Source organism: Sminthopsis crassicaudata, chromosome 5, assembly GCF_048593235.1.
Source record: "Sminthopsis crassicaudata isolate SCR6 chromosome 5, ASM4859323v1, whole genome shotgun sequence".
NCBI lineage: Eukaryota > Metazoa > Chordata > Mammalia > Dasyuromorphia > Dasyuridae > Sminthopsis > Sminthopsis crassicaudata.
In genome coordinates, this window is record NC_133621.1 from 107,724,207 (window position 1) to 107,745,973 (window position 21,767).

Below are 21,767 nucleotides of genomic sequence, written 5' to 3' on the forward strand. Positions count from 1 at the left end.
ACTTCCAGGTTCTCCCTTTACCCTCATCTCTTGGTAAATCCCCTCCTTTGAAGTTCATTCACTCCATCTTAATCACTCATTCAAGATTCTGATGGTTGTTATCTACACACCTGTGGAGTAGTCTTCCCCTCAACAAGTCCAGTGCCTGGCTCAGTCTTTCTCTCCTCCCCAACTCCTGTCCTCATACTAGGAGACTTCAGCATATATACTGACACACCCTTGAATCTCCTAACCTCATAATCCTTCACTTACTCATCACTTATGACCTCCTACTTCACTCCACACACTGGCTGTTGATATTGCCACCACTCAGTGGTCCACATCTATGTTAAAGAAATTTAAAACTTTGCCTGAACACAATCTGTTTTCTTTCTACCTTTCTTTCCAACTCCAAACCCTGTTCTTTACATTCTTCTGCCCCTCAGTTCTTTCCCAGGCCATCATCCTTATGCTAGCTACATCTTCCTCCCTTGATGAACCAGATCAACTCTACATTGTACTCTTCTCTTGAGTCCCTTGTCCCTTTATCCTGTCAAAGATCTTGCCTGACACATTCCAGTCTTAGAATTCTTCAGCCTTCCTCTTTATTCATTCCTATTCATATATTGTTAAAGGAAGCTGGAGAAAATTATGAAACTGAAACTGCATTGACTGGGTCCACTACAGCTTTTATGTTCTGGTCCTCACTGTGAACAGGCAAACCTTTTACCTCTTCCTAATAAGTTTTTGGGCAACTAGGTGGTGCAGTGGGTAGACTACTAGGTCTGGAGTCAGGAGGACTGAGTTCAAATGTGACCCCACAAGCGTGTATGTGTATGATCCTGGGAAAGTCACTTAACCCTCATTGCCTCAATTTCCTCTTCTATAAAATGAGCCATAGAAGGAAAAGGCAAACTACTTCAGTATTTTCCAGTAAAATGCCAAATGGGGTCATGAAGAGTTGAACATGACTGAAAAATGACTCCACAACAATCAGTTTACTATCCTGCTTCCTACAGTAGCATTTCCAAAACTTTCCCCCCCCCCTCAAACTTCCCACTATCACCTTCCTCTCACCTTTTTGTTTTGTATTTCAATGAAAAAATTGAGATCTTCCTCCCTCTCTTGCTACTCTTCTCACATCATTCAGATGTCTGCTGACACTATCTTCACTTTCATCCCTGTTTCACATGAGGAGGTGAAGTGGCCTTTCTTCTTGCTAAGACCAATCCTCCCAATCCCAATTCTGCAAAGATCACTCCCTTTAACATGCCTACTTTTTCACTAATATTAATTGCTCCTGACTACTAGCTGTTTCCTTACTGCCAATAAACATGCTCATGTCACCCTTATCATCAAAAAACCATTACTTGATCATTCCCACTAACCAATATCTCTTCTACCTTTTATGGCTAAACTACTTGAGAGGATCATCTACAAAGGTGTCTCCATTTTCTTATCTCTCATTCCCCTCTAACTCAGTGTAGTCTGGTTTCTAATTTCATCATTCAGACAAAATTAATCTCGTCGAAATTCTCAGTGAGCTCTTAAATGCCCAATCCAATGGCTTTTTCTCAATCTTCATCCTTCTTGATCCCTCTGCAACCATTAATCACCAATCACTACAGGACTGGAATAGTGCAATAGTCTGCTGGTTGGTCTTCCTCAAGTCTATCCCAATCGATTTTCTTCTCAGTTGTCAAACTGATTTTCCTAAAACAAAGGTGTGACCATAATAAATTAATGGGGAATAGCCTGAAGTGAGAAGGTAGTTCTAAATGGGAAAAATCTTTTCCCCCTAATTCTGAAGTTTCAGGGAACAACTTTCTACCAAGACAGAACAGCAAGTATTCTTAGTTTCCTAGATGTTGTGAGATTGATTAAATCTGTCACCTACCTATCAGAGATGAGACTTGAACTCAAGTTCAAGGCCAGCCCTCTATTCAATATTCCAGTTACCCCTCAGATGTGATTTATATAAGTGCACATATAATTACTGGTAAATTTATCAATTTATAGGAAATCATGTTAACTTAATAGAAATAATATTGCCTTTTCAGTGGTGAAGGCCTGTGATACAATAGAAGGATTTGTAAGAGTTTGGGTGGGCTTTCTTTACTAAGGAAGGGTGAACAAGCAAACCCACTGGAAACCCTTTAATTAGTCCCCAGAACCTGGACAGGAGAATGGAGGGTCTTACTGGGCTTCTTGCTCCTCCCCTTGCAGTATATAGAAATGAACCAAGGCCCCCCCTTTATTTATTTCTCCTTTACTTCCAGATCAGAGTTCAGCAAGGTTATGGAGGTAGATCCCAGGTCTCTTTCTCATCAGAATAGCAACAATGGCAATTTGTAAGATTAGTATAAGTGAGCCTGAAAGGAAGTTCCTATGTTTATAGCTCTTGGCCACTGTCTTTTGTCTTTCAATTTCGGTTTGGATCCCAATCAGAATCTAGAATTCCTAAGTGGAGTCTTTCAGTTTAGAGCAGTGGGGAAAGGAGATAGGGAAGAGTAAGTGGTACTTTCTGGATAATTCCAAGTTCTAGAGTTCCCAGTTGAGAGTGTCAGAATATTTTGTAGACACCCTGTTTCCCAGAGTGAAGGCTCTGAGCTTGACATAATAACAGTCTTTTATGCTCTGGATCATCTTACCCTTTGGCAAAATACATTGTTTTGTACAGCATCAGGTGTTTCCTGAAGGGGTGCCTCCTATTTCCCAGAGACCTGAGAGCCAGGAGAAGGTGATCCATCACATTTCTTGACATTCTCACAATCCCTATTTCTTGTAATTGCTAAATAAACCAAACCAGGTATTGCCACGCTGATTCTGTACCCTACTGTGAGAAAATCATCAGGATCCAGGAGAAACTGCATTGTCCACAAATGAACCTACCAAGAACTGCTACTTAAGACCTCAGAATGATTATGTCATGGTCCAGCCCACTTGGGATGTTTCATGTGGATAAGCCCTGGCTTTGCCCCAGCATGTTTAAGCCCGCCTCCTTAGGAAGACTTCCACTAGCAAGTATTTCCTTCCCTTTGGAATTGACAAAATTTCTGTTTGATCCCTAACTCTCCTGTCTCTAGCCTGCTCTATTCTGCTCTGGGCACTCACAGAGGCCAGTCCTGATCTGGTTGACAAGAGGGAGAAGCATACTCCTTAGAAAATCAAAGTAACTACTAATATAGTCCCTGCAGTTGGAGGATTAGAGCCATATAGGTGGTGAAGGACCTTGCTATTCATTTTTGCTATTACTATGAATTATTCAGACATTGTAGGTGCAAGATTGCAAATTCTCTGAAAATTTAAATTTTTTATGGATTTATTATTTTAAAAATTTCTGCAAGATGTCCCACCCACCAAAGAAGATGGAATATCTAGAATCTGTACTTTAGAATGCAATGGGTCAAACTTTTTTGTCACATATCTTCAGTTTTTCATCCAATTTTCAAATTGGAACATTCACCCTAAGAGTCTTCTTAAGGATGTATTAATCGTCCTTTTGGAATTCCAAATAAGCATTGTTTGGCCTCTTATTCAAGTTGGTAGAGATCTATGTTGTTAGTGTCTTGTTGATAAAATGCTTTCGTTAAGGAATTGAGCTTTCAAAATATCAATATCCATCTTGAAACCTGACAGGAAACTTTCCCTTTGGCTTCTGGGAAGTTTCTTGTATTTAGATTTTATGACCCAGACCTCGATGTTGTTTTTCTTGATCTTGGAACTTTGGAGAGCTGACAAGCTTTCGAATGACTTCTGCCTTCCACAGATCAGGGACACAGACCAAGACCATTGTGTGGCATTTGTCTTTATGATGTCTCATTGTACGCAAAGTAAATGTTTTCTGATTGGGGTCCATGTGGTGAGATGTTTTTCCTTACATTTGGAAAATTGGCAGAATTTAGTCTAGGAAAGAAATGAAATATGTCAATCTTGATCCAAATTGCACTTTTCTCTGTTCTATTCATATTTTACTATGTATTTGTTACAGTATATAATAGGTCATAAGAATCTTATCTTCTCAGTAAGCTTGTCCATTTTAATTTTTTAATGATTTCTTTTGTTTGTGAGGCAATTGAGACTTGCTACAGAGCTAGAAAATATTAAGTGTCTGAGGCTAGATTTAAACTCAAGTCCTTCTGGCATCAGGGCCAGTGCTCTATCTACTGAACCATCTAATTATCCCAATTTGTCCATTTTTATAACTTCAACTTCACTGACAAAAATAAGAGATGATTTCCAGTGTCAAATAACAATGTATTTTTCTTCTGTACTCTATCTCTTCGGTCTAGTTGGAATTCTTGCTTGGTTAAATTAACTCAACTAATGAGAATCTAGGGAAGGAAAAGTTTAGTGTTTTACAACTTACAAATTTTCAGAGTTGGAAAGGATCTAAAAGGTTATCCATTCCAACTTTTATCTGAATAGCAATATCCTTCAATTCTGAGAATGGCTCCCAAATTTCTAGTCCTGAACTCTCAGCTGGACTCTAGACATATTTCCAATTGCCTAAAGGACACTGCTATTTGGATATCAGCTGTCACTTCAAACTCAGACACTGGCTACATTGACATAATTATTTAACCCTTCTAAGTCTCAGGTTCCTAATCTATGAAATGAGCATGGGAGTGAGGAGGTGGAAAGTAAACAAAATGATTTCTAAAGTTTCCTTTGAATCTTAAATTTTCTTCTATCTTATGCAATTTCTTTTATATTCCCTTTCTTAAATCTTGTTTTTATAGATAGCTTTACAGTTAATTTCTCTCTATAATTTTTTCAGTGTTAGTTTTATTTCTGCATTTTGTATCCTAAATTGCTTAAAGGCAGAGGCTCATGTTTTAAACTTCTTATGTAGCCTCTTACAAAGGTAGGATGTATTCATAATCTTTTTTCATTGCTCATTGAATCTGATGAAATATTTAGTCTTAGATCAACTATGGCATGCCAGTTATATGAAAAATGCATTCTCCCTATATACCATGTCTTTGTTCCTTTAGTTTATTGTAACTATCAATATAAGCCAAAGAGAACATTTAATTAACCATGTTTTCTATCCATTTCTATTCTCATCTCCCCACTCAGCCACCTCATTTAGAAAACCAGTTTCTATCTAGCAATTATATTCCAGTTGAGTTTTGAATTTCAAAATGTTTCTGCCTCAAGAATTCCTATCACCAATGAGCAGAACCAGAAGATCACTGTACACTTCAACAACAATGCTGTATGAGGATGTATTCTGATGGAAGTGGAAATCTTCAACATAAAGAAGATCCAACTCACTTCCAGTTGATCAATGATGGACAGAGGTAGCTGCACCCAGAGAAGAAACACTGGGAGGGGAATGAAAATTGTTAGCACTAATATCTGTCTGCCCAGGTTGCATGTACCTTCGGATTCTAATGTTTATTGTGCAACAAGAAAGTGATATTCGCACACATGTATTGTACCTAGACTATATTGTAACACATGTAAAATGTATGGTATTGCCTGTCGTCGGGGGGAGGGAATAGAGGGAGGGGGGGTAAATTGGAAAAATGAATACAAGGGATGAGTTTTTGCCTGAAATTTGACCAGGATCAGAGAGAACAATCAAGTTGCTAACATGACATTGAATAATTCTTTCTGATTTTGCTTATGTGGAAAAAAAAGATAGCTTGGATGATTAATTCTTATTTCCAGGTATTCTGTATGGCATACTTGTAACTATCAAGGTTGTTACTACATATGGTCTGGATAACTCTTCCTAACTAACCCTGGATGTAAGGTTGTCCAGAGTGAACCAGGAAGCATGATTTTTCCCCTTTTCTGTTTAATCTAACTTTATTATATTATAATCTAATAATAAATTATAATTATGATACTAATAATAGTAATTATAGATAAATTATGTAGCATTTACAATGTGACAGGCTCTGTGCTAAATGCTTCACAATTTTTTATCTCATTTATAACGCTGAGAGGGAGGTGCTATGTTACTATCCTCATTTTACAAATGAAGAAACTGAGGCAAACAGAGTGACTTGCCCAGAATTAGTGGCAAGTGACTAATTTCAGAGTGGACTTGCCACACAGCTAGTGAGTGCTTGAGACTGTATTTGAACCCAGGCCCAGTGCTGTATCTATTCACTGCACTACTTATTGACCAGATAAGCATTTGCAACTAGGCAAATAAAAAAGAAAATCAAGAATAAGAGTCTGTTCCAGAAGCAGTTGTATTAAAAAACAAAACAAAAAAAGCCCTCTTCAATAATGTCAAAAATTATCAGGTGTAACAGATTAGCACCGACTGACAAGAAATGCCTTGTTCTCCATCCCCTTATTGCCTCATTCTACCTCTATTCTTTATTTAACTTTATTTATGTGCTCAGACCTAGTTGCACCAAGATTAGTATGGGGCCGTGGGAAAAGTTTATAAAGAGCTACTGATTCCACATGTCTTGGCTCAGATCATTCTCTCTTCTTGCAGTTGGTGCCCACGCCAGTGATTCAGACACCTTGTTTCTCTCTTCAATGCTAGTCTCCTGTCTTAGTCTGGGATCCTGGCCGTTCATTTTTCAGTTTCTTTGTCATAGTTCCTGGCCCAGCTTTTGCTGATTTTCCTAAACTTGATCTCTTGTCTATCTAGACTGAGATCCACTTGCTATTCTTCCATTCATTGCCTTAGCTACTCTTTCTAAATTTGACTTCTACTCCATCGACAATATATAGTACCTAGCAGGTTCTAGTCCTGAATATCCTCTTAGAAATTGAACCTCTTCTGCTGTTGCCCCAAACTCCAATATGACTCCAATATATCAAAAAAAAAAATCAGAATAAAATAAAATATCTCACCTATTCCCCTTTTCTCTCTCACCTCTGGTACTTTTGTGTAATTTTTAGTCTACTCTCAATCCTTTGAATAATGGTATTTCCCCTCAAAAATTTGTCCCTACATCATACTTAGATTTCTGCTTTTTATTCATGTCATGATAAGAATTTTATCCCTGTCTTAGGTCTAGTTCATTTACTAGATATATGTCCTTGCACCGTTTACTTTACTTGGTCCTCAGTTTCCTCATTTATGAAGTAAAGAGGTAGGTAGGCCTAGACGTCTCTTCCATCTTGAATATTCTAAGGACTAATACTTTGTGTTTTTTAATTATGGAGATTATTCTTTCTTTTCTTTACCTAATATCAAAGACTCACTTTTCCTTTCATCTTCAATCTGTTTTAATCAATTCCTAATTTAATTTCCTCTTCCATGACTATAATGTTTTTTATATTTTCCTTTAGGAGAATGCTGATTATAATCATCTTCCTTCCTTTGGCAAATAAAACCAGTTTAACTATCTGATCCTAGTTACTCATTTATGCTTATATATTTCCAGCATATATAAATGATTTATGACTTACATGCCATAAACATAATGTCTGCCACACACATGGACAAAGATTAACAATGGTCCCATGCAAATCACGAAGCAGCAAGGCCTGGTTTTCTACTTTACAGAGTGGCTGTTATTTTCCTTGGTTTTGAGCCTGCTTCCATGGTCAATGGGCACATTTTATGGCTCCCTATGCTTCTGTTTTAGGAGACACAATTTCATAATTTTTCATTTCATATGGAAATAGTGAATTCAGCAAATTTCAGTGAATGGCAACATTTTGTTGACTTACTGGTACTGGATCTCTGTGTTAGATTGTGGGTCATTTGGTTGTTTCATTTGAAGGCTTTGTGTTCCTTGAGTACTTTCCACAACAGGGAATAAGAATTCAAATATTTCTTGTGATTGAAAACTCTTATTCTTAATAAAGATCCTTTTGGTATTTTCTGTCTGATTCATGTTAGATTTCTTCCTTTGAAAAGTTGTAGGTTCTCTATAGTTGTTCTTTAATTTGCATTGTAGATCTGGGGAATGAAAGTGGAAGAAAAGTTATATTGGAAGTCATCAATTCTCAAGAGTCAAAGCAAGAATGAAGTTCCTGACATATCAATTAGGGTTAGCTAGGCCTAAAAGATAATTAAGTAGACTGATAAAGTTGGGCATAGTATCTGGCATTATTGCCAGAAGAAATGAAACTTTTTATTGTCCCTGGAAAAAATATCAATAAATTCTAGTTCACAGAATTTTATTCACTAGAATTCTAATCCAATAGTCTCAAGAAGCCCAGATTTCCTCAATTATTCTAGGTACAAACTTCTTAAAACAGATACCTTCTTCTTGAACTTGACTGTTTATGAAATGATCTAAATGGGATTCAATCCCAAAGATGACAGTACTGAAACGTAGAGCTTTTCTTCCTGATTCCTCACAATTCTGAGGAAATAAATTGGAGGATTTTGGCAATGGCACTATCCAATTCCAAGCCAAAACTCAATGTTGTCTCAATTCAAAAGCCTTCTATTTATCTTTTGAATTCTTTCTGTGATGTTTAATTGCAATGATGATATCTGTCACAAAATTTAGTACGTATAAGCTATAAAATCAGTGTAAATGGTATTTGTTTATACTCCAACAGAGAGCAGAAATAAATTTGCTTACTTTGGGCTTTCCATTTTTATCAATATCTGATGTGAAGAAACCTAACAGCCTAAAAAGACAAATAATTATAATTGGCTACCTCAGAATATTAATGATATTCTCTCCATTCAGAAGTAGCTGCTCCAAATGCAGATGTAACCTGGATTTTGTAAATCCTGAGCTTTACTCTGAATCACTCTGCTATTTGTATTCTGTACATTCTAAAATGTCTTCTCCTTTTATCATGGAACTATTCATACTATTTTAGCTGCGCTCTTACTCCCATTTACCTTCTCTACTTAATATCTTGCTTTAGTGGTCAAAGGATGAAACTTCTTATAGGAACTCAGTTTTGACATAGGTTTGACATAGGTTTGACATAGGCACAGATTGCTTTGCTTTCATGATTGCAATGTGTGTGCTGGACACCCCCAAGCTCAGTGCCCTAGGGCCAACTGGCTTTCCTCTCAGATTCTGGTTGTATTGCTAAGTGCTACTAGAATGGAAGTGAAGTGTTTCTATTGAGGCTCTCAATTAGTCATAAAATCAATCATTTGCCTATGTATTTATAAATACCTACTTATAATTTTAAAGCTGGAGGGGGGGGAAGGGGTTAGGGGAGTGTGGTGGTTTTGGACATTGTGATAATGACCTGAAGAACTTTATGTGGATTAGAGCAGTGGTCCTCAATCTTAGTATGTAGACTACCTGGAAATGGGGTGAATCATCATCCAACTAGGACTAGGAAAACCACATAGGACTCTTTAATGTGACTTTTGTCGTGAAGCAGAAGAGACCTTAAAATGGTCTTGGGGAAGTTTCTATTCATGTACTATAGTGTTCCTATAGTAAAGTTGAATATCTTCAATGCTATACTATCACAGATTGCTATTTTTGAGGATCCTCCTTACAATCCATTCTCCAGAGCATTTCATTTCAGAGTGATGAGAGTTACAATAACTCAACAAGATTCTGTTGTTTTGTTTTAGGTGGTATGGAGAGTGTTGATGGTGGGGAACATGGAACAATCGCTTTTACCCCAACTCTTGATAGATTGCTTTAAATTAAAGTTTTCCCTTTGTCCTTTTTTCCGCCTGACTCTTTTCAAGAGTAGGTTAATCTTCAACTGTCTAATGATCCCTTTTCTAGTTCTGACATTTCTAATTTAGAATTGGCAACTGATGATGATCACTGTTTTAAAGTCATCTTTACATCTTAATGGAACCTCTAAAATTTAAATAAAATTTGGTTCTATATTGGAACATACTATAATTTTGTTAAAAAATTAAAGAACCTTCTTTGGATGTCACTATCTTCTCAGTCCAGCTGGAAGATTTTCCACTGGGGCACTGCTGGGATGTTGTCTTAAAGTTGTTTCCATTGGTACTAAGATTTTTTGGCAGACACATTTTCTGAATTTTTTGCTCACCAGGTCCTACAGGTTCTGAGATATTTTTGGAGTGGTCATTATTAAGAGTTAGCCTATGTGAGCTGAAAAAGATTGGGTAGTCTGAGTTATTAACACATTTTCAATGTTAACAAGCAAACTAAAAAATTAGAGCAGGAAGAGCTGCTGTGTGCGTTTGAGATATCTTTTGTTTTTCTTTTCCCTCTGTAATCTGTTTAAATAAATATAATTGACAACAAAGTCACACGCAGAGAGGAAAAGGATCTAGTCTAATCATTGCTTTCATGTGAGATGATACACAGGAATTCAAAACAGATGGATATCTGAGAAGGAGCTGAGCTATAATGGCAAGGAACACCAAATTTGGAATCACCAGTAAATAATTAGTTGGGAAAATTTTGGCTCTCTTCTTGTGATCAGGGATAAGTTACTTCAGTCATCTCTCTGGACCTTATTAAGTTTTCTCATCTGTAAAATGAGTTAGAAAATGAGATAAGTCTCTTAAATTCTCTTCCAGAACTTATTGATTCCCTAATAATTTTTTAGGTCTTTAGGGTAGTAGATTCCTCAGTTCTATAACTTATTCATGTTCATTCAATAATAAGGAAATTTTTGGTTAAGTGAGGGAAGGATGAAGGAAAATATCAGATACCTTGTGTTCCTTCTGTTATGCAAATATAGGCAAATTTCTAAATGTTCACACACGGTCCTAAATTTTTCCTTTGTCCATATGGGTTGGGGCTACAGCCTCAGTCTTCATAACTGACCCTACTGAAGTAGAGTTATATATCAGGATTGTCCCTGAGCCAAATTTTGAAGTAGGAAAAGTTTGTCTTTGGCCTCCCCTCACATTGTCCATTCCCCTTAAGACCCTTCATTCCCTAGTTTGAGGGTATGCCTTAAAAGTATCATAACCCCCCTAGAACACTAGAAAAAGAAATCCTTTATTTTAGTTCCTTGGCAATCTCTGGTACCTAGTGCTCTCACAAGGAGAAAAGTAGTTGGATAAATTGATTCATATTAAAGTGATGGGTACTTAATGTACTAATCCTCCAGCAGCATTGTCCTTTTAAAGAGGAACCAAAGGAAGGTTATGATTCACATGAAATGATTAGCATTTCACATGGTGAAATTTAAGACTTAGTGGGAGATATTATGGAGGAAAGGGTATATGCTTTCCTTGAGCTCTTTGACTCATAAAGACAGTCACCTCCTCAACTTCCTTTCAAAATTGGTCTCATCTAAGACTATATTGGAAGATTGTTGCTATTGCAAGTCATTATGAAAAAGTAATTTCAAAGCTTCTAAGAAAGCAGAAAAGGAGTGAGGTTGTAAGAGATCAAAGTTGTAATTCTTTTCTAAGACAAAATAGCAATATGTCCTACCTGAGGTATTTTTTTAGTAGCCAAGGTGAAACTGGTCCTGGTAACTTCACTATATAAGGAGAAATCGTGGTCAGTGTTATAAGGTTGTAGCCCAAGATTATCAAGAAATTGAAATCTTATAGTTTCTAGACAACTAGTTTCTATATACACAGGGATCATTGATTAAGTGTGACCCCCATCTCATTTAAGATTGCTAAAAATTTGATGTAAATGATGGTTCTAGAACTTTTAATTCAGTGGTTTCAACAGTACTCTGATCATATCATGGTACAGTGGAAAGAACATGAAACGATCTAGATTATAATCTGGACTCTAAATGACCTTGGATACAAATCATTTGCTCTTTCTGGGTTCAAATTTCCTCATCTTTAAAATGAAGAGCTATTTTAAATGATCTCAAAGGTTCTTTTTGACTCTAAATCAATAATCTTAATGATGCCATTTTTCGATTAGAAAATCTCTAGTGGCTACTCATTGCCTACCAAATAAAGTATGAATTCCTCATCTTGGTATTTCAGGCCCTCCACAACAACTTTTACATCACGCTACTTCCTATAACATACTCTGTATTCCAGGTTCTCCGGATGACCCTCCATCCGCACGATTTGACTCCATGTCACTTTCTTCATTTCTAGAATGGATTCTTCCTTCTCCATCTCTGTCTGTTGAAGTCCCTCCCTTCTTCAAGGCCCAACTTAGATATGACTATCTCCATGAACACACAGCGCTAAATAGATTTGTCTGCAACAGGGAAGATTCTTGGTGCTGTGATATCATTAGAATAAAGAATTCCTAGAGTGGACACTTTCCCAACAGGTGCCAATCAAACTCTTCTATTACTTAAGGTCCCAGAGAGGTTTGCCTAAAAACTGAGAGATCAGAGTAGTCACAGGATACTAAAGTTAAAATGTACATAGTCTCTATCCTCAAGGAACTTGCCTTCTTCTGGTTGAGAAATAGACTTTCAGTAGGGAACTTCCTCTACCAGTCCCCTTAGCAAATACATCTTAGGAAGCTGCTTGAGTCGCATAGACATACATTTGCTCAAAATCACTAAGCTAGCAATTACTAGAGCTGAGACCTGTGCCCAAGTCTTCCAAGTCCACTTGACCCAGGAGGCCATGCTGTGTGTTCTTGAAACCAGGACAGAACACCCTTAAACCTAACATTTGTATCTTCATTGGGTTACCTCCGGGGTTCACAGGTGTTTGTGTCAGTCTGGGGCTTGCCTTCTGTGTTCACTAAGCTCATACTGGCAGTTTGCATAAGAACAGGGCACATTGAAGTTGTGAAAGCAACTGAATGCCTTGAGATGCATTTAGGAGCAGAGGCAGTAGAGGGGCACTATGGCAGAGCCCTGGGCCTGTGGTCAGGAAGATCTGAGTTCTGATCTGAGTTCTAATGTGACCTCACATACTTCCTGGATAACTCATTTGGACTCTGTTTCAGTTTCCTCTTCTGTAAAATAGGGATCATCATAGCAACTAACTTCTCAGAGCTGATGATAAGGATCAAATGACTTAAAGGTACTATCTATCAAAAGACCCTCTGCCCTGTCCTTACAGCTTCAGAATGTGAACTTTGTACTCTCTATGCTAGGAAGCTTAACCAGTTTCAAATAGGATGATAGCTTTAGGGCTAGAAGAGATGTTGGAGGTCATTCTGCTGATGAGGAGACGCAGTCCTGGAGAGACCACCATGCCTCTGTTCAACTCAGTCAATATAAAACACTGTGAGGAGGGAGAGTGCAGTGATTCGGCTGCTTACTAGGTGGAGAACAAGAGCCCTCCTTCCTTTTCAACTCTCTCAGTCTGTATGATTCATGTGCATAAACATAGCATGGGGATAAAAAATAGTGAAAGGAATTTTCTCCCTCTAAGACTTAGTTTTGAATCAGAGATCCCAGGCAGCTAAGTGGAGAGAGCACCAGCCCCCATCTTTCCGAGTTCTACTCAGATACTTCTTAGCTGTGATCCTGCACAAGCCATTTAATCCTGTTTGCCTCAGTTTCCTCATCTGTAAAATGAGCAGGAGAAGGAAATGACTAACCACTCTGGTATCTCTGACAAGAAGATCCCAGATGGAGTCCTGGAGAAATGAATGTGACTAAAAGTTACTAAACAAGAACCACCTGGAAGACCACAGGAGAAAAGCAGTCTCAGAGGTGGACTATGAATGCTCGGGTGTCTCTTATTAGTTAGCCATTTGGAGTTCATGAAAGCTAAGGCAATCCTTAGGGGATGAGCAAGGGAAGATCCATGCTCCTGTCTGGAAAGAAGCCACTGAATCAGGCTCAGCAACAGCTTAGGCAAGGAACTAACTCATGTTAGCCAGCAGAGAACGGCAGTGGCTCACGCTCCCTCAAGGGAAACCAGGCGGAAGTGGCTGGGCAGAAATGCCAGGCAGAGAGCTGGCAGCAGGTAGCCACAAACTCAGAGCCTGGTGAGCCCTGGGAAAAGGGGCGCCTGGCCAGGTCCTGCCCATGACCCTATGCATCTTTTATATGCTCAGTGGGCAGTCCTTCCCATGGCTGGTGTGGTGACTTCTAGGACTGCATCTTAGTGTATGGGGGGATAGGGAAATCTTTCTGGTTTATTTTGCTAAGCTGTTTGATTTTTTTGCTTCGAATTAATATGCTATCTAGGTGACGTAGCAGAGCTATCAAGGAGGACTTGAGTTTTGATAATGAGAGATTGGCAATCCAGTCAGCATGAGTGTATGCATGGATGCGTGTGTGTGTGTGTGTGTGTGTGTGTGTGTGTGTGTGTGTGAGAGAGAGAGAGAGAGAGAGAGAGAGAGAGAGAGAGAGAGAGAGAGAGAGAGAGAGAGAGAGAGAAAGAGAGAGAGAGACAGACAGACAGACAGACAGACAGACAGACAGACACAGACAGAGAGAGAAGGAGAGGGAGAGAGTAAAGGAGGAAGGGAGGGAAAGAGACAGAGATAGAGACAGAGACACAGAGAGACAGAGAGAGAAAGAGGAGAGAAGTAGAGAGAGAGAGAGACAGATACACAGAGACAGAGAGAGAGAAAAATAGAGATAAAGATAGAATTAAGACATACAAACAGACAGACAAAGATAGAGATGGAGACAGACAGAGAGACAGAGAACAGAAAAAGACACACATAGAGAGACAGAGAGAGATGTTATAAATCCTCAACTATAGAACTGTTCTTTAAATGTAATGCCAGAGTTTATCGTGATTAGTGATCAGTTTGAAGATCACAGAATAAGCCTTTTTTTTTTTTTTTTTTTTTTTTTTTTTTTAGTTTTAAGCACCAGAGAAATTCAAAAGCCTTAGGAAATTCGTCATAGTTCCAATGACTGTTGGCTATTCCTTGCATACAACATTCCATTTCTTGACTAAAGGCATTTTTACTGGCTTTCCCCCATGCCTGGAACTTTCTCCCTCCTTATCTCTACCTACTTACTTTGAGTCTCAGCTAAACCTTCCCCTTATGCCAGAAACCTTTCCTGGCCCTCAGTCTTTGTGCCTTTCATTCTGATATGTTCTGCACTTATCTAGTTTGACATAGTTATTTGCACATTTTTCTTCATTAGACTGTGAACTTCTCGAAAGCAAAGATTGCTTCTTTTTTTCCTTTCTTTGTATCCCAAGTACCTAATGTAGTCTCTGGCACTAGGAAACATTTATCAGTCACTTTGCTAAGTATGAAGGATGCACAGTCTAATGAGGGTGGCAGCATGCAAATCGGCATGTACAAGATAAATTGCAGATAATCTCAGAAGAAAGGCACCAGAAAATAAGATTTTAGTTGGCACTTAAAGGAAGGCAGGAAGACAGGAGTCAGAGATGGAAAGGGAGTGCATTCAATGGCATGGAGGACAGCCAGTAAAAACACTCTGAATTTGGAGATGGAGCATCAGATACAAGGCCCAGCTATTGCCTACAACTACTCCAACCAAAACCTCGGTGGAACCCCAGACTTAGGAGGAATTATAAAACCCAAGAAGAGAACAGAGAGAGAAGACAGAAGCCCAGGCAGATCAGGTCAGCAAGATACCATGCAGAGACTCAAAGTCCAGGGATGGAATTGGGGCCTGGGCCTGTGCGTTAGGGTAAGAAGTTGTATGGGGAGCCAAAATGGCAGCTACCCTGAACTAGTTTGCCAATTCTTTGTAGAATGAAGAATGAAGAACAGATCTATGTATAGTTATTGCTGCAGACTAGGAGCAAATCATGAGGTCAAGCCTGAGACCATATTTTAGAGAGATGTCTCCCATTCTGAGGCTTGCAGCTACTGTCCACAGCAAGGAATTCAGACCAGGGGAAAACCTTCAGTTCTGTTCTGGACCTGCACAGCTTCAGCTGGGGCCTGGGGTACTCTACTGGAACTTCAACCCAGACCCAAAATGGGGTCAGGCATTGCAAAGCTCAAACCAGGAAGGCAGTAATGAAACAATACCCTAGATCAGACTATTTCTGGGAACACTGAAAATGTGCAAATCTCTGACCCAGCCACCTTTGGTATCCTCAAAACCTGGAGAAAGAAGCAGCAGGATTGCAGAGAACACAAAACCATTTTAAAAAAGCCTGGACAGCCCCTTTAGAAGGAGGCCCTATACAAATCCCAATTCAGGAAGTAAAACCGAAAGAATAAGGAAACAAAGTAAAATAGAGCCAAAGATCCCCTACAGTAAAGCACAATATAGAGACAAGAATGCCTAAAATACAAATCCAGAAGAAGAAGATGACTTTAAAGCATATAAAGTGAAGCTTCCAAGAAATACAGTCTGAACAATAAGTTAGACTTTCTGGAAGAACTGAAGAGTTCAAAAAAAATGAAAAAATCATTTCACACATGAAGTCTAGGAGAGAAAGATAAACAGCTTAGTAAACAAGATACAAAACTTTACCTAAGTAATGAATGTCTCAAAATTTAGAATGGATTAAACACATTTTAATGATTCTGTGAGACAATATATATTAAAACAAAGTCAAAAGACTGAAAAAAATAGAAGAGATTTTAAGCATCATAACAAAAAAAACTTGTCTGAGAAATGAATCACTGGACATCTTAAAAGCCATGATCAAAAGAGAGAAAGCTTGGAGGTCGTATTTTAAGAAATCATGAAAGAAAATATCTCAGGTCTATTAGAACCACAGGTAAAATGAAAAAGACAAAGAATCCAATGGTCATCTTCTGAGAGAAATAACAAAAAGAAAATTTCCAGGAATATTATAGCCAAAATTTAGATCTTTCATGTCAAAGAGAACATTCTGTGGGTAGCCATAAAAATGGCATTCAAGCATTGAGGAGTCACAAGTCAATATCATGCAAGATTGAAAGGAGCAGAGAGCACAGAACATGATAATCCAAAAAAAAAAAAGCAAAAGATGTTGTCTTACAACCAAGAATAACTTATCCAGAGGAACTGTATAAAATTCTATTGGGGGGGGGGGAGAAGAATAGATCTTTAATGAAACAGATTCAAGGCAAATAAATGTGAACAATGGTAGAGACTAAATCTGGAAAGACATCAATCGATGAAGGGTGACGTGAGTGGAACCAGGCACCCAATTTATGCAGGATGTATTAAAAGTTTTAGTACAGTTTTAAGCCACTGAAGCTTATAACTGCATTAAGCCTTTTGGGGACATCAAGACTGCATGAATTCACAAATGAACTCTATCAAATACTCAAGAATCACTTTACTATTTCAATTGTTTTAAAAAAGAAGGAAAAGATAGAACTCTCCTTAACTCTGTAAACTAATTATGGTCCACAAAGTGTCCATTGAATATGCTGAAGACATTCCTCTCAGTCATCTAATGCTAAGTGGCTAATAGTACACACTCCAATTGTTCCTCTATTATCTTTTACTCTTGTTACATAGAAAGCTTATTTCATTTTTTTAATATGCTCTTCCTAAGATAATAATATATATATATATATATATATATATATATTATGCATAAAAGTAATTCATGACAATAGCTAGGCCATACATTTTTTTCTCTCTTTTTTGGTCACCAAAATTTTTAACCTATAGGTTATGCTCAGGGGGATATACTGATAAATATTTAACAACTGTTCCCTGAAGAAAAAAAAAAAGCACAAAATATTTTAATTTTTCAATCATTAACATTTTTCGATCTCCATAGTCTAGACAATCAGAAAAAAATAATTGCAAATCAAATTTCTGATTTGTTGCATTCTCTAGTTTTGAGGATATAAGTACTAACAAAGAAAAATTTAATTAATTGATAGGAGCCACTTCTAGCACCCTGCTTCTATTTCATGATATTAAGCCTATAAGAATAGTGTGGTTTAAATTTTTTTTTTTTTGTTTCTTTCTTTGAGGAAATAGTTTGGAATTGTTGAAATCCCTGTGCAATGTCCTAAATGCAAAGAATTTTAGTTTCTTCCTATTATTCAGTCCTGGCCCCAGCTCTACAAACTTCATCCATTTTCAGTGTCTGCCCAAAATATGGTTATTGCTGTTGTTTGTTTGACAAGAGGTATTCTTTATTCACTTAGTTTTTCCCCTGGCAATCATTAAACTGAACTCTTTTGGGTAATTGTGGATCTCATTAAAGAGGCTCTGTAATGTTTTTAGTTTAGTGCAATCAGCACCTCAAACACACATAGAGGGAATATACCATTTTATAGGAGTCATTTTGACTCCTTGCTGGATAACCTCTGTTAGATGTAAGTATTGTTGATAAGCATTTTCTTTCTCATTTATGTCTCATTGAATATTGACATCAGCTCCTCCTAGTCCTTTTTAAGTCTTGCTTCCAGAAAGGTTTGCATGAAATGGATAATGTTTGTCACAATGGGAATAGAACGGAATTGAAAGGGATTTTTTTAATCCCAAATCAGATAGTAGAACTTGGGTTTCAGAATGGCAGACAAAGGCAAAGGAGTTCCCCCCAAAATAGCAATGATCACGAGTCTCTGTCTAGCTACAACCTGAATCTGAATCATAAACTGGTGAAACAGTTGTGGGACTGTGAGGTGGTCATTTTGCCTTTATGGTCGAAGACACTGCTAACAACTGGCTGCAAAGAGTATCAGGAGGTCTCAGAAGCGGCCCTCCTGTGGTCTAGCCCATTGCAGAAAACAGAATAGTTGAGTACCACAATCTTTCAGAAGAACTGAGCAGTTAGGAGGCACCAAGGACAGGAAGCTAGATTTGGAACCAAGAAAGCCTGAGCTCCAATCCTGCCTCAGGTCCTGGACAAGTCACTTAACCTCTCAGGTTTAGTTTTCCTGCTTTATAAAATAGCAGCAATTAACAGCACATACCTCAATAGAGATGTGACAATCAAATGAGAGAGAGTATGTGTGTGTATGTATTTTTTTAAAATAGGGAGCCATTAGGAGTTTATTAAATAGGGGAATGACATGGATCTTTTCTTTTTTTTGAAGGCCATCAGGTTTAAGTGACTCGTCCAGGTTCACACAGCTAGAAAATACATGAGACCATATTTGAACTCAGGTTCTTCTGACTCCTGGGTGGGTGATCTACCCACTAGGCCACCTTGATGCTGTGTGTGTGTGTGTGTGTGTGTGTGTGTGTGTGTGTGTGTGTGTAGTTTTGTAAACCCTGAAGGACAATATAAATGTTAGTTATTAATTATCTTGTGGTTCAGTGACATCCTATAACTAATGTCCAACAGCAGCAGCTCTGCAGGGGGAAAGCAAGGCTAGTTGTAGAGATAGAGAAGTCTCCAGGTCCAGAGATGTCAGCCTAGGAGTCTGCATGACACTGGCTACCTGTGTGCCGTCTCCCATGATTTTCCCTGACCACAGGTCTTCCTTATATGTGTGTATTCTAACAATTTGAATGGAAAAACTGGAAATCTATTCAATGTACATTAATTATGCCAACACAGTAAAGACAGCAATACTAACCATCTTTAAATTTTATGCAATACCAGTCCATATACTAAGGCATAAACCATAAAATTAGATAAAATAATAGCATTAATGTGGAATAACTAACTAGTAGGACAGAATACAAGAAGAAATTATGAAAAGAGTATAAAATAATAATTATTAAAACTAATTTATTGGAAAAAAAGATTTTTAGATCATAGAAAGAGATAGAAATGACTTCAATAAGGTCTCTTTAAACTAACCATCTCATTTCACAGATATTGAAGTGAAGACCAAAAAAATATCAAGTGACCTGATCAAGATAGATGAATTTCTATTCCAGGTACATATCAGTACTCTCTATATTAGCTGGACAATAAGTATTCTTAATTCACTTTTTTCCCATTTTTGAATAATTAGGATACAATTTTTTGGGTGAATACACATCTAGAAGACTTCACAAAACTCTAGCACTTATTCAGTCAGCATAATGTAATCCAATAGAAGCATCTGAAGGACTTTATTATCCAAGAGTTCACCTTTGAATTGAAGTTAGTTAGAGTATACATATCTCCTTGTTTTTATGCTTCACTTGAGATTACATCACATGAGGGTCATTGTAAGGCAGCACTATATAGAGATATGCATGCTGGATTTGGATTCAGAGGATCTGGATTTAAAGCTTGTCTCTGAGACTCAGCTTCTTTGTGAAGCTTGGACACTTCTTAGTTTCTCAAATATAAAAGAAGATTGGAACATTTGTCCAGTATGTTTATACAGGAAACTCCTTTTATGTAGGGATAAGTCCATACTGTTTCAGAGGTTTGTTCCAATTCTAAATCTATGATCAGACAATGTTATATATCTTATATACCTTTCAGAAAATTTTATGCAATTTTAACATTTTTGTGGGAAATACCTTTCTGGAAGACAGCCTTTGAGATGTTATTTTGCTCTACCAAACCAAATATTTTCTTATAATAAAAATAATATAAACCCCAACAATAAGCAAGTGAAATTTTATATTTTCTTCATCTTTCAGTTGAATAAATTGTCAACAATGTGATACTTTTTGTATTCTTAATACAATGAACTTCCCCATTTTTGCCTTTTTTAGTGGCATTTCTATCTCTTCTATAAATACATCTGGGGTTGTGATGTTAGAATCCAAATTTGGTGGTTTCACTATCCTTAATGGTCTAAAGTTCATTACAAAAATCATTGCAGATCTTTCCCCTGTTTCATCTGATTGTTTTCTTCTTCCTGTTATCTTTGAATATATTTGGGATGACTTTATTTAAATAGGACTCTCAATAAACTTAAAAAAATTTCTCCTATTGTTTTTTATTCTTTTATGACTTGATAGTTCTTATAATTTTCCTCAATTCCCTTCAGTAAGATTTTAAAATTCAGATAATATTTTTAACTGATATTGCTCTTGGTTGTCATTTTCTCTCAGTTTGTGAAGTTTCTTTCACTAAGACAATTTTAGGCTCCTTTGGTTTCTTTATTATAGTAATTAATTTATAATTCTTTTTAATAAATTTATTATAATTAGTTAAGATATCCTTTCTTCATTGATTTGCCTTTTTTGGATCAGTAGGTCAAGTAAAATTAGTTTAACTGTACACCACATTTTCTCTCATTTTAGTATTCTTCCTTTATATTAATTTTGATGATTGCACCAGCAAGATAGTAGTTTGATTGTACGAAGTCAGTTAATTCAGGAATGACTCCCACATCAATAATATGTTATTTTCTATCTAGTAAAATAAAATCAATTTCATAGATAAATATGACAGTAATCTTACTAGGGTAATGTAGATGAATGAACCTCAAAGAAGAAGAAAATGCCAAGTGATGGTGACAAAAGCATGGCCCTGAGAAATATACTAAAGGATGAAAGATAGATGATAATCTGACTAAATAAACTGAAAAAGCCCTCTTGAACAGGTAAAAGAACCAGAAAATAGCATCATTGGTTCAAGAATTCCTTCCAACAATGAAGATAGCAATTGATCTGTGGCTGTCTTTATTAATATCCTCGTAGAGGATCTTCAGTTCATTCACTATGAAATGTTTTTATAGATGAAAGAGTAGGCATGCAGGCTGGTAGTTTTAAATGTTCTCTTAGTCACCTTTTTATTGTATTTATTAAGTCAGAGATTTCCTCTCTTATATCATGAATTTGATATATTTCCCTAATACTTTGTATATACTAGTACTCTAAAAATCCTCATAATTGTTTCATCTCCAGTATGTTCTCCTCAATATGCATACACTTTGAGAATAGACACCAATCCGGCTATTTTTCTCCTGTATTTGCTCTCTTTAGAATCATTTTTATTTCCTCTATAAGCCCAACTGGGATTGTGAAGCTGAGATCCAAATGTGTGACATGGACTATGACAGATAAAGTGATAAAAGTTAAAGTGATTTGTGCAACTATTTCTTTTTCTTCCTATTTACAGTCCTCCTTCAATTTTCACCCTTGAATGTTCTTGGAATCATTTTACTTAGTTGATTTTCTTGCCTAGCTTTCTTCAAATTGGTTTTATCCTTAATTGCTTTTCTCCATTTTTAGGGACAATACCACTTATAGTTATCCATCATCCTTTGTAAGACTTTACAAATGTGTTTATATTT

General features: G+C 37.1%; 1 protein-coding gene across 6 annotated transcripts in view; it reads right to left on the reverse strand.

Annotated features, from left to right (window-relative positions):
* Nucleotides 1–3,283: 3,283 nt before the first annotated feature.
* The window catches only part of AGBL3 (AGBL carboxypeptidase 3), a 118,230-nt gene continuing 99,746 nt past the window's right edge, over nucleotides 3,284–21,767 (reverse strand). For 3 of the 6 annotated variants that reach the window (XM_074267859.1, XM_074267858.1, XM_074267861.1), the window contains exons 16-19: nucleotides 11,274–11,322; nucleotides 9,775–9,971; nucleotides 7,636–7,867; nucleotides 3,687–3,885 (exon numbers count right to left, since the gene is read on the reverse strand). In XM_074267859.1, the coding sequence (XP_074123960.1) occupies nucleotides 3,789–3,885; nucleotides 7,636–7,867; nucleotides 9,775–9,971; nucleotides 11,274–11,322 (575 nt within the window). In that variant the 3' untranslated portion in view covers nucleotides 3,687–3,788. Of the gene's footprint in view, nucleotides 3,886–7,371; nucleotides 7,542–7,635; nucleotides 7,868–9,774; nucleotides 9,972–11,273; nucleotides 11,323–21,767 lie in introns of those variants that run through there. The other 3 variants (XR_012482308.1, XR_012482309.1, XM_074267863.1) reach the window with 2 other exon arrangements.